General features: G+C 39.8%; 1 protein-coding gene across 1 annotated transcript in view; it reads right to left on the bottom strand.

Annotated features, from left to right (window-relative positions):
- The window catches only part of LOC136874059 (zinc transporter foi), a 360,167-nt gene that overhangs the window by 76,847 nt on the left and 267,391 nt on the right, over positions 1-15,929 (bottom strand). The window contains exon 8 of the mRNA XM_067147570.2: positions 3,811-3,998. Within this exon, the coding sequence (XP_067003671.2) occupies positions 3,811-3,998 (188 nt within the window). The remainder of the gene's footprint in view (positions 1-3,810; positions 3,999-15,929) is intronic.

The following is a 15,929-nucleotide window of genomic DNA, read 5'->3' as shown; positions in this document are numbered from 1 at the left end:
TGAGGCGAGAGTGTACGTGAGCGGTGAGTATTTTTCAGCAGCAGCCAAGGCAAGTCTACAAGAGGAGCACCGCCACACATGCCTTGAAAAGGGCACAACATATACGTTTTGGTGCAATGTATACTTCACCGATCACACAATTGAATGCGATATCGTATCATACCTTGAGATTCCGTGGAAGTGCTGAAGGAAGTCCTGTACGGCAGATATACCACTCCATTTCACATGTTTTGAAAGCAATCTGGTGTTATTTCAGCTTCTTTGGAGTGGAACATCTTTCCCGATAACGTGTAGCCATCATAGCATCTTGAAGTATACATTCATCTCTTGTTGATGAAGAAATTGAATGTTTCCTCATAAATAGTGATTCTGGAGAGCTATATTTTGATAATGTAGATGGAGAATATCTAAGTGGCTATACTGAACTACAAGAAAGTGCGAGACAAAGTAGTAATGATATATTTCATGCGGAATTGTCACCTCTTCCTCAGATAAATTATTTTCTTCCCCCCAAATGTAAATATTGATAATACCAGTTCTTGGATCAACAATTTCATATTATATTTCAGTAATAGCATAACAGAGCGAAGTAGCCACGCATACTAACATGCTACGTCTATGGAGCCAAGCTCTGTACTCGGCCGGCGAGTGAGTTTGAACCCCACTGTCAGCTGTCCTGAGAATTTTTTTTTTTTGGTGGTTTCCGTTTTGCACTCCCAAGCAAAGATCGGGACAGTTTCTATTCATAAACCACAGTCGATTCCTTCCACTTCCTTACCCAGTTTCATTCACCATCATTCATTTCATATTCATTATCTTCTCAAATGAGGTTTGCATCAGAAAGGGCATCCAGCCGTAAAAATATGGTGTAAAATATAATCTCACTTCATCCCTGACACCGTATTGGGTTGCAGGGCCAAGGAGACGAAACCCATTCCATTAATAGTATCAGTAAATATGAAAATATGTAAAAGTGCTTCTTCCTTATTTAAAAAAAAAAAACAACCGGCCCAGAGGGCTCGCCTGGTCATTAAAACTCAGCAGTGAAAACGTTAAGGCAGAAATAGGTTCCAAGAAGGACATTCCAGGAATCATTGATGAACAAGGGGAGGGTGTATGCAAGGATCTTCAAAAGGCAGAAGTATTCAGTCAGCAGTATGTAAAGAGTGTTGGTTACAAGGATGATGTCCAGATAGGGGAGGTGACTAATACTAGAGAAGTATTAAAATTTACCTATGATAATATTTACAATAAGATACAAAAGTTGAAAACTAGAAGAGCAGCTGGAATTGATATGATTTCAAGGGATATACTGAAGACAATGGGTTGGGATATAGTACCATATCTGAAGTACTTATCTGATTATTGTTTGCATGAAAGAGCTATACTAAACGAATGGAGAGTTGCTATAGTAGGCCCTGTGTATAAGGGAAAGGGTTATAGACATAAAGCTGAAAATTACAGGCCAGTCAGTTTAACATGCAATGCAAGTAAGCTTTGGGAAAGCATTCTTTCTCATTATATTAGAGATGTGTGTGAAATTAATATCCGGTCCGATAGAAGGCAGCTCGTGTTTAGGAAAGGTCATTCCAATGAAGCTCAAAAAGATATAGCAGATATCTTGGATTCAGGAAGTCAAAAATGGACTTATCACAATTGACCTATCTGAGGCATTTGATACGGCAGATAATGGGAGACTACTGCCAAAAATGAGTGCAATTGGACTAGACAAAAGAGTGATTAGTTCGGCCCCGCGGTGTAGGGAGCAATGCGTCCGCCTGTCACCCGGCCCTGGGTTCGATTCCCGGCTGGGTCAGGGGTTGTTAATTGTAAAATGATTAATATTCCTGTCCTGGGGACTGGGTGTTTGTGTCGTCCTTAACGTTTCCTTCCCCACATACAACACCTTACACTTCTGTAATTACACTTACACACAGGTTCCTATCATGTTGTGAAAGTAGTGGCAAAAGATCTGCAGAGGTCGATGCCATGAACAAATATCATTTTATTAAAAAAATAAAAAAAGAGTGACGGAATGGGTGACTGTATTTCTAGAAAACAGATCTCAGAGAATTCGAGTAGGCGAAGCTTTATCTGACCCTGCAATAATTAAGAGGGGAAATCCTCAATGCAGTTTATTTTACCTTTGTTTTGATGATGTTTGTTGTTTAAAGGGGCCTAACATCTAAGGTCATCGGCCCTTACCTTTGTTTTCTTATATATACAAATGATATGAGTAAAGAAGTGAAATCAGAAATAAGGCTCTTTGCGGATGATGTTATTATGTATAGAGTAATAAGTAAGTTACAACATTGTGAGAAACTTCAAACTGACCTCGATGATGATGAGAGATGGACAGTAGGCAATGGTATGATGAAAAACAGTGTTAAAGATCACGTTGTGAATTTCACAAATAGGAAAATTCCTCTCAGTTTTAATTACTGCAATGCTGGGGTGAAAGTTCCTTTTGGCGATCATTGTAAGAACCTAGGTGTTAGTATAAGGAAAGATCTTCATTGGGGTAATCACATAAATGGGACGTAAATAAAGGGTACATATCTGTGCACATGGTGATGAGGGTATTTAGGGGTTGTAGTAAGGGTGTAAACGAGAGGGCATATCAGTCTCTGATAAAACCCCCAGCTAGAGTACGGTTCCAGTGTATGGGACCCTTACCAGGATTACTTGATTAAAAGACTAGGAAAAAAAATCCAAAGGCAGCCAGCTCAATTTGTTCTGGGTGATTTCCAAGAAAAGAGTAGCGCTACAAAAATGTTCCAAAGTTTGGGCTGGGAAGACTTGGGAGAAAGGAGACGAGCTGCTCGACTCAGTGGTATGTTACAATTTACAAACTTCATCATATAGATCCGTATTGATACAGTTTAAATTAAGAACTACTGTTAGGTTTAATGGTCCACCCAATCAATACACTTCACTTTACAGTGAAAACTATTTAATATTAAAATATTATTAAATATTATTATTAAACCTAACACTAGTTCTTAATTTAAGTTGTATGTTCCGAGCTGTCAGTGCTGAATATGGCGTGGAATGACATTTCATTCTAAAGGTAATAAAAGCAAATTCTTATGATTCTACAGACTCTTTGGGTATAAAAGAAGTCATCTCAGCTGATCAGGAGAATAATTCTCTGAGAGATGCACTAATGGGCAATACATTTTTAATTTTTTTAATTACATTAGTTCAAGCTCTTGAGGTTGCCAAAAATAATAAAGAATATAAATCAAAAACTCTTTAACAGTCCTGAAAACTCTTTACCAGTCACAATGTTCGAGAGGAAAAAAATTGAGGTAAAATGGTGTCGCAACTAACCTAAAACGCTTTGAGCAACCATGGCATGATGACCAAATCAAAAAACTATGGTCTATAGTAACTCTTACAACTCTCAGTATTGAACAGTTTTAACCTAGATGAAACTGGACTGTTTTTCAGTGTGTTGCCCAGCAAGACTTTGGCATTCAAAGGAGATAAATGCTATGGTGGGAAATACAGCAAGATGAGGCTCACAGATCTCTCTCTCACTGGCTGGGTTAGCTCGGGAAAAAGGGGGCAGTACTGCCCATTTATATAATTAAATTTAATTCCTCTTAAGTACTCGCTATATGAACTGTGTGAAATCTGTACATACAGCAGAACACAATAAGAGGAACTGTTGCATTTTCATTACATGTCCATTACTCCAGTATATCAAAAATCAATAGCAAAAAGAAGGGACACAGTAACCTCAAGTACAGTAAGGACCCATGTGTAAGCAACTCAAAAAGAGGCTGATAAAAAGTAATTTCATACCATGTCTACAAGAGCAATATAGAGGAACAAACCACCAGCAGCAGCAAACACCCATGGTGTTGTAGTGGCACTGTTTCCCAGGGCCACACCAAGCAGCATTCCAAATAAGCAGAGTGCTGATGACAGCAAATTGTAGAATACTGCCCGCTTCAGACTCATACCTGCCTTCAGTAACACTGCAAAGTCTCCTAAAAGGAGTAAAATAATAGTACAGAAATATTAATACAAAACCAAAACTCATCACACAATACTAAATATAAACAGAAGATATTCACCTACTGAACAGAAAGGACACAAAAGACTAATGCACTACGGTTTAAATATTCCTTTTTGCATTAAAAGAAACAGATTTTAATTCAACAACTAGATTTTTTTGCCTTTCTGCTTTTGGATATAAGTATTTATTTCCACTGAAAGGCCATTCATTTATATTAATATTTCCTATGATATTTCTTTTAGATTCATTGCATGGATATTGTTCGGATTTCATGGAATTCTCCATTCTCGCAGTTGAAGGAAGAATGAATTTGTAGGTATGTTATACAACAAATGCACACACTATTTCACAAGAAAGGATAAGAACAGCAAAAGATTATTGAAAATTTAAGGACTGGTTATTTTAGTACTTCAACTGCCAGTAACACTATCAGAAATCAAAAACTCAAATTACTGTTACTCTGAAGATCAATTTCATTCTAAAGGTAATAAGAGCAAATTCTTATGATTCTACAGGTTCTTTGGTTATAAAAGAAGTCATCTCAACTGATCAGGAGAATAATTCTCTGAGAGATGCACTAATGGGCAATACACATTTAATTTTTTGATTACATAAGTTCAAGCTCTTGAGGTTGCCAAAAATAAATAAAGAATATAAATCAAAAACTCTTTGACAGTCCTGAAAAAACATAGCAGATTAGAAAAATAACCATGTTTATATGTAGGAGTTGTCCACAACTGTAGACTTTATGAAATAATAAAAACTGTTACCAGTCACAAGTTTTATGAAATTATTTACTCCACCATGCATTTCAGAGATTTCGCTCCACTCCATCACATAATGATGGTGTCTGAAAGAAACAGTAGAGTAAATCTATGTATTTAAAATAAGGGTTTTTTATGTATATTGCTACATATATACACATCTACATACATCTTCATTATAGATCATTTTACCTTTCAACATTCTGTCTGCAAGCCCCTGTGAATTTACTACATGCCACCATGATCCTCTATTTGTAACTAGTTCCGTGGCCTCCCTTACTTCTATACTCCTTATCTGTAAATTGTTAGAAACTGAGTCTAACCATCCTCGTCTTGGCCTCCCTCTACTTCTCTTACCCTCCATAACAGAGTCCATTATTCTCCTATGTAACTTATCCTTCTCCATTAGCCTCACATGACCCCTCCTCCGAAGCCAGTTTATGCATACAGTTTTATCTATCAAGTTCATTCCTCATTCCGAATATCCTCCTACCATCGTTCCCAACTGTTTGTACCAGCAATCATTCTTGCTACTTTCATGTCTGTTACTTCTAACTTATGAGTAAGATATCCTGAGTCCACCCAGCTTGCACTCCCGTAAAGCAAAGTTGGTCTGAAAACAGACCGATGTAAAAATAGTTTCGTCTGGGAGGCGACTTCCTTCTTACAGAATACTGTTGAGCGCAACTGCAAGCTCACTGCATTAGCTTCACTGCACCTTGATTCAATTTCCCTTACTACACTACCATCCTGGGAGAACACATATCCTAAATACTTGAAATTATCTACCTGTTCCAGCTTTGTAACCCTAACCTGACATTCAATTCTCTTGGATTTCTTACCTACTGACATCAAATAAGACTACGGAAGGCTAATTTTCATACCATACTCATTGTACCTATTTTCAAGATTCAAGATATGAGACTGCAGGTTTTCAGCACAATCTGCCATTAATACCAAAGTCGTCAGCACGGGGCAGCTTCTAGAAAGACTGATCCTCAATAGAATAGCTCCTGCAAACACCTTTACCACTCGAGCAAGCTGGTTTCTGGCATGGTCGAGTGTGCGGTGATCAGGTTTTTGCTCTGACTTCCTTCCTCGCAACAGGATTCCAGAGGAAAACTCATGGCTGCTTATGATACCGTTTGGAAAGAAGGCCTTCTCCTGAAACTCATCAGCGCAATACCATGTCCAACTTCAGAAAATTACGGGAGGTTTGTTGGACTAACAAAATCGACCGCAAAAAGAACCATTCCTCAAGGCTATTGGAAGGATTACATTCCATGTTGGAATGAGGAAACCTGTCACTTGCCTGCCGAATATGAGGAGGAATGCAGTCAAGAGAAAGCAATCGAACTTCTGACATCCCTAGATAATGCAAGAAGAGAAAAGTGGGAAACAACTGTACAGGAACTTGATTTCACACACTCCAGCAGAAAAGCATGGTCTCTTATCCGCAAGCTTGATCCAACTTCCACACCATCAAGAAATCACTCCTCAATTAATCTGGAAACCATAGCTAATCACCTTGTCTCAACATCGCAGGTTCTAGGGGATAAGAAATTCACTAAACGGTTAAATTGGAACTAAGACAGAGAAAATAAGATACCCAGCCAAATGACCAGTATAGAAGTCCATTTTCTTCAGAAGAGGTATAAAAAGGTTTGGACACATTCAGAAATGGTAAAGCTGCTGTACGTGATGGCCAGAACTTAGACCCGATTGCAGAACATCACTGAAGAAAGAAGCAAGCCAATGTTTAATTGCTGGACCACAGTACTTCAAGTTCTGGGTATAGCCATCAAGTCCAGCAGTTTTATTGTTATTTACTATCTTACTGGACACAACCTAGGTTAATGTAATGTAAATATATATTACATAAGTAAATAAATATGTATTATTCTTGCAAACTTATTTTTAGTCTTTTTTGGTAATAACCTGGAAAGGCTAGGTCAAGCAGCAGGGAAACCTTTCTGGACAGTAATAAAGAATCTTAGGAAGGGAGGGAAAAAGGAAATGAACAGTGTTTTGAGTAATTCAGGTGAACTCATAATAGATCCCAGGGAATCACTGGAGAGGTGGAGGGAATATTTTGAACATCATCTCAATGTAAAAGGAAATCATCCTGGTGGTGTTGCAAACAGCCAAGCTCATGGGGAGGTGGAAAATTATGTTGGTGAAATTATGCTTGAGGAAGTGGAAAGGATGGTAAATAAACTCCATTGTCATAAGGCAACAGGAATAGATGAAATTAGACCTGAAATGGTGAAGTATAGTGGGAAGGCAGGGATGAAATGGCTTCATAGAGTAGTAAAATTAGCGTGGAGTGTTGGTAAGGTACCTTCAGATTGGACAAAAGCAATAATTGCACCTATCTATAAGCAAGGGAACAGGAGGATTGCAACAACTACCGAGGTATCTCATTGATTAGTATACCAGGCAAAGTATTCACTGGCATCTTGGAAGGGAGGGTGCGATCAGTCGTTGAGAGGAAGTTGGATGAAAACCAGTGTGGTTTCAGACCACAGAGAGGCTGTCAGGATCAGATATTCAGTATGCGCCAGGTAATTGAAAAATGCTACGAAGAGGATACCGTGATGGTCATCTTCTGTGCACTCGGGAGAATGGCAAGACGAATGTCAAACAGATAAACGTTTGCATGCAGTAGTGACATGAATAACTCATCACGTAACACATAGTGGAAGGAGGATATGCACTTGCAATGTATGTCAGGAGAATTTCAACGGAGGATAAGGTCAAGAAATTACAAGAAAAGTCTACAACATTCGGAGAAGAAGCTATGCAAGAACGAAGAGTGCAAGTTTACGCCTTTACCTAGAAACAACCTGAACCCTCCCTGGGATAAAAGTGTACACCTGTCATTTATGCAACAGTGCGTTTTCGCGAATTGTTGTTCCAGAAAAACACAATTGCATTCACTCGGGGGTGAGACTACACAAATGTACAATATGTGGTAATATGTTATCATGAAAAATCTACAGATTAACCAATATAATAATGCTCTTCAGGACCTGCTCACCTGATGAGCTAAACTGAGCACTGTCCCTGCATTGCAGGAGGCCATAGCCCTTAGGGGATTCATACGGCTAATTTATTTATTTATTTATTTATTTACGAGAGGAATAGGCAGTTGTGTTTGTTTTGTAGATCTAGAGAAAGCATGACAGGGTACCGAGGGAAAAGATGCTCACTATACTGGGGGACTATGGAATTAAAGGTAGATTATTAAAATCAATCAAAGGCATTTATGTTGACAGTTGGGCTTCAGTGAGAATTGATGGTAGAATGAGTTCTTGGTTCAGGGTACTTACAGGGGTTAGACAAGGCTGTAATCTTTCACCTTTGCTGTTCGTAGTTTACATGGATCATCTGCTGATAGGTATAAAATGGCAGGGAGGGATTCAGTTAGGTGGAAGCAGTTTGGCCTATGCTGACGACTTGGTCTTAAGGGCAGACTGTGCCGAAAGCCTGCAGTCTAATATCATGGAAATTGAAAATAGGTGCAATGAGTATGGTATGAAAATTAGCCTCTCAAAGACTAAATTAATGTCAGTAGGTAAGAAATTCAACAGAACTGAATGTCAGATTGGTGATACAAAGCTAGAACAGGTCGATAATTTCAAGTATTTAGGTTGTGTGTTCTCCCAGGATGGTAATGTAGTAAGTGAGATTGAATCAAGATGTAATAAAGCTAATGCAGTGAGCTCACAGTTGCGATCAGCAGTATTCTGTAAGAAGGAAGTCAGCTCCCAGACGAAACTTTCTTTACATCGGTCCGTTTTCAGACCAACTTTGCTTTACGGGAGCGAAAGTTGGGTGGACTCAGGATATCTTATTCATAAGTGAGAAGTAACAGGCATGAAAGTAGTAAGAATGATTGCTGGTACAAACAGGTGGGAACAATGGCAGGAGGGTACTCGGAATGAGGAGATAAAGGCTAATTTAGGAATGAACTCGATGGATGAAGCTGTACGCATAAACCGGCTTTGATGGTGGGGTCATGTGAGGCGAATGAAGGAGGATAGGTTACCTAGGAGAATAATGGACTCTGCTATGGAGGGTAAAAGAAGTAGAGGGAGACCAAGACGACGATGGTTAGACTTGGTTTCTAACAATTTAAAGATAAGAGGTATAGAACTAAATGAGGCCACAACACTAGTTGCAAATCGAGGATTGTGGCGACGTTTAGCAAATTCTCAGAGGCTTGCAGACTGAACGCTGAAAGGCATAACAGTCTATAATGATAATGTATGTATGTATGTCTTCCTCTTCTTAAGAGTATCCTTAACTGTGAAAATCTCTAGTACCGAGCTCGATAGCTGCAGTCGCTTAAGTGCGGCCAGTATACAGTAATCGGGAGATAGTGGGTTTGAGCCCCACTGTCGGCAGCCCTGAAGATGGTTTTCCGTGGTTTCCCATTTTCACACCAGGCAAATGCCGGGGCTGTACCTTAATTAAGGCCACGGCCGCTTCCTTCAATTCCTAGGCCTTTCCTATCCCATCATTGCAGTAAGACATATCTGTGCCGGTGCGACGTAAAGAAAAAAACCCTCCATTAATATTAGATGTATAATCTAGCCAAGACACACCTTGCCTCCTAGGCCCTGTACCTCCCTGCTGGGTATCCCCTGCACTCTACTTCTAATTGAAAATTTGAGAACAAATGTGCTTGTTTATTGCACGATATCTGGGATGCAGTTGTGTATAGCTTCTCACCCTTATTATTATGATTCTCTACCACGATACCACATACACATCATATTACTATTTGTTAGTGCTATGTACTGTGAGATTGTAACATACTTTTCTGTGAGTCAGTCTAAAGCTTCGCCACAAAATGGTAACCTATTCCCTGTAATTCTCACACCAAACTGTTCGGTGAAATTAACTTATGATCAGTGGTAACTTCGGCAGCGGAAGTCTGCAATATTCTGAAGTCGATGGATACGAAGAAGTCGTGTGGTCCAAATCACATTCCAGGAATTGTGTTACGTGAGTGTGCTGAGGAGCTGGCAACCCCACTAGCCACGATAATCAACTGGTCTCTTAGTACAGGCAATTCCCATCTGAATGTAAGAAAGGATATGTTATTCCAGTCTTCAAGAAAGGTGACAGATCTTTATTTGTCAATTACAGACCAGTAGTTCTTCGCTCATTTCCAAAGTAGCGGAAAGAGTCGTGCAAAAAGCCTTGTACAATGCAGTCAGTGGTTTAATTAATATTAACCAACATGGTTTTGTTCACAAACGCTCAACATTCACCAATCTTGCTGTGTACTTCCACTTCATATCTAGCGCACTGGACAAGCAGGTTGATGCCGTGTACACTGACTTTTCCAAAGCTTACGACTCTATGCAGCATAATACTCTTCTGACTAAGTTGTCAGCATACAGCATTCATGGAAGCTTGCTCGAATTATTTAAATGCTATCTTTACGACAGGAGGTATTCAGTAAAATATGAGGGTATCATTTCTCGTCCTTATCAGCCTATGTCTGGAGTTCTACAAGGTTCACTACTGGGACCTTTGTGTTTCTTTCTATTCATTAATGATCTGCCATCACAAATCTATTTGAGCAACTACCTGCTCTATGCTGATGACCTTAAATTCTAGAGGGTAATTGAAACGATGGGTGACTGAATTGTTACAGTCTGATATACATAATATTAGTGATTGGTGCAGAAAATGGCATTTAACCCTAAATATATATATTTTTTGCTATTTGCTTTACGTCGCACCGACACAGATATGTCTTATGGCGACGACCTAAATATTTCAAAGTGTAGTGCAATATCCTTCACAAGAAAATTGCAAGTTAATGTATAGTACGCGAACCTTTACTGCAGCCCTAGTTCCCATTCAGCACTATGTAGCTCAGGGCTCAAGAAAAGGTTCGCATACTATATTCAATTATCATATAATCTGTTGTCCCATTGAAAACCCTGTATTTCTCACTTACACGATCTAGTCCAAAGTACTCTTCTGAAGTATGGATCCCTTCACAGCAATACTTAACTAATGCCTTAAAGCGAGTACAAATCAGATTCTCAAAATGGAGCAGTAAAAAGTGTTTGGGTATCAAGCTGTCATTTGATGTGTTTTGTACAAAGATGCATATTGAGTCCCTTAGAACTAGGTGCAGATATGTTAACACACGTTTCATACATAAATGTATCTGTAAATTCCTTGTTTGTCCCAATTTACTCCAGTTGCTACCAATTTATGCTCATTCCCACAAGACCCGGCAGGCTCGTCACCTTTCACTTACTCAGGTGCAGAACTCAATCACATAGGATATCTTGGTTTATGCAGGCCCTAAGATCACTGAATGAAATTAATAATAATATAATGTTATTTGCTTTACGTCCCACTAACTACCTTTTTAAGGTCTTCGGAGACGCCGAGGTGCCGGAACTTAGCCCCGCAGGAGTTCTTTTACGTGCCAGTAAATCTACCGACATGGGGCTGTCGTATTTAAGCACCTTCAAATACCGCCGGACTGAGCCAGGATCGAACCTGCCAAGTTGGGGCTAGAAGGCCAGCGCCTTAACTGCCTGAGCCACTCAGCCCGGCTGAATGAAATTAGTGGGATGGTGGATGCATTCTACTCGTCAGGTAGTGAAATTCGAAGACATCTTATGGATGCTTCATAGACAGAGAGTTCCTTGTATTCTGTTCTGCATATTTACTTCCTTCCGTCATTACAATTGTATAAACATTTTTCTGTTTTCATGGATTTTTTTTTCCTTCTGTATGTGTTTTGTATATATGTATATATTGCTTAATTATTATTAGTAGTAGTGGGTACTCTTAATATTGTTTGAATTTCTTACATCATCTGTAATTGGAGAATTAATAACTCTGTTGGTGATAAATAAACAAATCGAATCAAATCAAATCACAACCAAATAACTGGTATCAGCAGGCCAATTTTGTAAATTATGGGTCTATGATGACTCTGAGGGAATTTTTTTAGTACCTGCCTCTGTACTGGGGAAGTTGTCATGAGAACAGAAGAAATGAAACAGAGATTGAGTGAACAGTCTTTACTATAACGGGCAGAGCGGAATGACCCTATGTCCTTAACATCGTAGACTAGCTTAAGGTATAAAGTATCCTACAGGTGTTCTTTGGGTGGTGCTAATAGAGCAAAAACGAGAAGCTGCTGTACTGCTCTGCTGGGTCTCCCGGCTATGACTATTGAAAAATCAACTTATATAACTAAAATGATAGAAATATGACTTAAACAATAAAAATGGCTGAAATATGCAATTATATGCAACATAAACTTGCTTCGAACAAGTCAGGGACCCATCATTCACAGTTATTTTTCAGAGTTTGGGTAAAATGGAGGAAAGAAATATAATTTTTCCTTAACATCCGAACCTTACTGATCAAGGAGATAACTCGGTAGTTGTTGCAATCCTTCCTGTTCCCTTGCTTATAGATAGGTACAGTTGCTGCTTTTGTCCAATCGAAAGGTATCCTACTAACACTTCATGCTAATTTTATCACTCTATGAAGCAATTTAATCCCTGCCTTCCCAATATATTTCACTATTTCAGGTCTAATTTCATCTATTCCTGCAGCTTTATGACAATGGAGTTTATTTACAATCCTTTCCACTTCATCAAGCATAATTTCACCAACATCACTGTCGTCCTCCCCATGAGCTCGGTTGTTTGCGATGTCACCAGGAAGATTTCCTTTTACACCGAGATTGTTTTCAAAATGTACCGGGAGGTACACACGTCCTGTTCTTCAAAAGAAGCGCCTTGGAGAATGCCATCTGATATATGAAGTTTGCAACAACTAATGCAAGTAGTTTGGACTTTTCTCTACAGGTGTCTACAAAAAACTGATGTTATGCCCTGTGGTGTGAAGAAGAATTATTAAAATTGATAAGTCATTTTTTTTATTTTAAGGTTTACTACACTGAGGTGATTATTCTTTGTTTTTGGTATGTTAAAGTTGACAACACTTCGATCTCTTCCCACCAATAGAAAATTTTTTGTATTTATTATTTTTTAAATTTTTTTTTTGCTATTTGTTTTACGTCGCACCGACACAGATAGGTCTTATGGCGACGATGGGATAGGAAGGGCCTAGGAAGTGGAAGGAAGCAGCTGTGGCCTTAATTAAGGTACAGCCCCGGCATTTGCCTGGTGTGAAAATGGAAAACCACGGAAAACCATCTTCAGGACTGCCGACAGTGGGGCTCGAACCCACTATCTCCCGATTACTGGATACTGGCCGCACTTAAGCGACTGCAGCTATCGAGCTCGGTGTAATTATTTTTCAGCCAATCAAACTATGTCTAGTATTTATTTAATCACCCAATAAGAATTGAAGGGTGTGTCGGGCCTTAGCCCGGAGCTCTCTAGAACCTTCCTCTCGGGTATAAAAGCTGGCACATTTTCGACCAGGTGGTTTTATTCATCGCTCCACTCTAGTGTGTGTTTACAAATGAGGCGGGGTGCCTCATCCACCATCAAGCAGTCCATCAGCTCAAGGTAATGGCAGTCCGGATTTTATTAAGTGATAGCCTTTGAAAGCTAGCTCGATGGGAAGGTTTCCAGTCTTTACTAATGTAACTTTAATTTTCTAAAAGGTAACTTTCAAACAAGTCACAAGAACTTACTGTTAGCCGAAATCGGGGAAAGGAGACTGTGATACCCTCTCGGGCGACTATGATTTTGTAACCTTTTTCAGTTTGAAATCCTTGTAATTTAAATATTCTTTCGATCTAGTCACCTCAGTAGTACAGGCTTAGTCTCTGTAACTTCGGGCCAGAAGCCCAAATAAGGTTTTGTTGTTAAGTCATCAGTCCATAGACTGGTTTGATGCAGCTCTTCATGCCAACCTATCCTATGCTAAACTTTTCATTTCTATGTAACTATTGCATCCTACATCTGCTCTAATCTGCTTGTCATATTCATACCTTGGTCTACCCCTACTGTTCTTACCACCTACACTTCCTTCAAAAACCAACTGAACAAGTCCAGGGTGTCTTAAGATGTGTCCTATCACTCTATCTCTCCTTCTCGTCAAATTTAGCCATGTATAAGTTTCAAACAAATTTATTTAAAAACCATCATTCCAATACTTTAAAATCTCTAAGTCTAAGATACAAATTAGAGCTCTGCATTTGGAGGAAAACAACCGCTCGAGCATTGCCCACTTCGTGCCGCTGCTCGACGGCTTGGAAAAGCCCACGCTGCGATAAGGCTGTGGCCGTCTACTACACCATGTGGCCGGTCGTCCTTCACCTCTCGGTGATCAGTGGAACGCTCGAGCACTGCCGGGCGCTCGAGCGTAATCATAATCCCGGTCGGTGACAGTAAAACCGCCGCGCGCTCTACAGCGGAATGCATTAGACATCGCGTGTAAAACCAGTTGGTGACTGGGCTTTGAGCAGTGCAGACAGCGTTATGGATCAACCAAGTATAAGTCGTAAACGCTGCATTCAAGAAACGAAGATAAGTATTCTGGAGAGAATTAGGAGCGGCTCGTTAGTCCTGAAGAAGAAAGATATGTCGGAAAAGGTGGCGAAGAGTGAAGCTTGGAAATCGTTTGCACATGTAGTGGATCCTGTCACGCAGGCTTCTTCTGGGTTCGTGCAGTGTGCCACATGTGATACTGTACTTTCTTACCAGCCAAGCAAAACAGGTATGATTTGGCGCTGAAAAAATAACTGAGGATCAGAATTCCACCGAACACGTGCAGTACCAAGTATAAAGAAAGTTGGTGTTGATAAGTTGGTCGATATGAGTGGAATAGATTTGCTACCGTTAAATACTTGTAGTAAGATTGGCTTCAAGAATTATTCGCAGGAGCTCATCAATGTTGGCGCCACTTATGGCAAAGTCAATAATAGAAGATGTTCTTACGCACCCTACCACTGTATCACGGCATATTAAAAAAAGGCCGAAAAAATACGGGCGACCATGGTGCCGAAGCTAATATGTGCCACAAAGAACAAAATGTGTGCTTTAGACGCTGATCTGTGGTCTGATAACTGCAAGAAGAGAACTTTTTTGACTCTGACATTGCATTATGTTAACGATGAGTGGCAGCTAGAAACGCTTGTTTTGCTAACAACTGAGTTTCCGGACATACCTAAGACAGGAGAGAACATTCGGCACGAAATCGAAGAGGGGTTGCTTGAGTTAGCAATTAACAAGAATGATCTTACAAAATGTTACTTTGTCACCGACCAAGGAGCTAATATGAAGAAGACACTTGAATCTTACGACCGTTTGCCTTGCTTTGATCACTGCCTGATGACTGCGCTTCGTCACACATGTTAAGGGACGTTTTTAGAAGATGAAGCTCCTGAAATCCTGTCGTGTCTGCTATCAGCAAGAGCTATAGTAGGCTATTTGAAGAGATCGGGTCACTCGGGGCGTCTGCAGCACTCTGTGAAGCAAGAAGCTGTAACGCGGTGGAACAGTATACTGTTAATGCTCAATTCCATCATAAGTTTAACTGACGATATTCGAGATCTATTAGAATCCTGCGGGCAATCGAAACTCTTAGAAACTTTCCATGAAGAGTGCATACTAGAAGTTATCGCTTTTCTAACCCCTTTTAAAGAAGCGAGTTTGGATTTGGAAAGTGTAACAAGGCTGGAACGTGTGCTGCCTTGGTACACGCGTCTGTTACATCATTGTGAACCAGAAGAGAGTGACAGCGAAGTAAGAAATATTTTTATAAGTTACGATCGTTTATAAACCTGCTGAATTATCGGAATTTAATTATGTATATATCGTTTATCATTTTCAGTGCATGACGAAAATAAAAACGAGAGCAGCATATTTCAACAGAGGCTATCCGTTACAAAGCCACGGTTCTATGGCCATCACGACGTCATTTGAAGAAAGTCACAGCAGAAGAAAAGCACGTCGCGTATGCTGAAGTTCGACGATTGTGCTCGTAAATGTGCCTGTAAATGGAAAGGTCGAATCACTGAAAAACGATAGTAAACGAATGTTTCTGTATAGGCTTTTGGGCTTATGCCGTGTCAAGAAAATAAGCCATAAGCCCAAAAGCCTGTACAGTGTCATGTCTTTAAGTACGGCCCAGGAAATCATTAATGACAACAAAACGAATGTTTG

The sequence above is a fragment of the Anabrus simplex genome, chromosome 5, assembly GCF_040414725.1.
Source record: "Anabrus simplex isolate iqAnaSimp1 chromosome 5, ASM4041472v1, whole genome shotgun sequence".
NCBI classification, from domain to species: domain Eukaryota; kingdom Metazoa; phylum Arthropoda; class Insecta; order Orthoptera; family Tettigoniidae; genus Anabrus; species Anabrus simplex.
The sequence above is the reverse complement of the archived record's forward strand: the minus strand, read 5'-3'. Positions and strand labels throughout refer to the sequence as shown.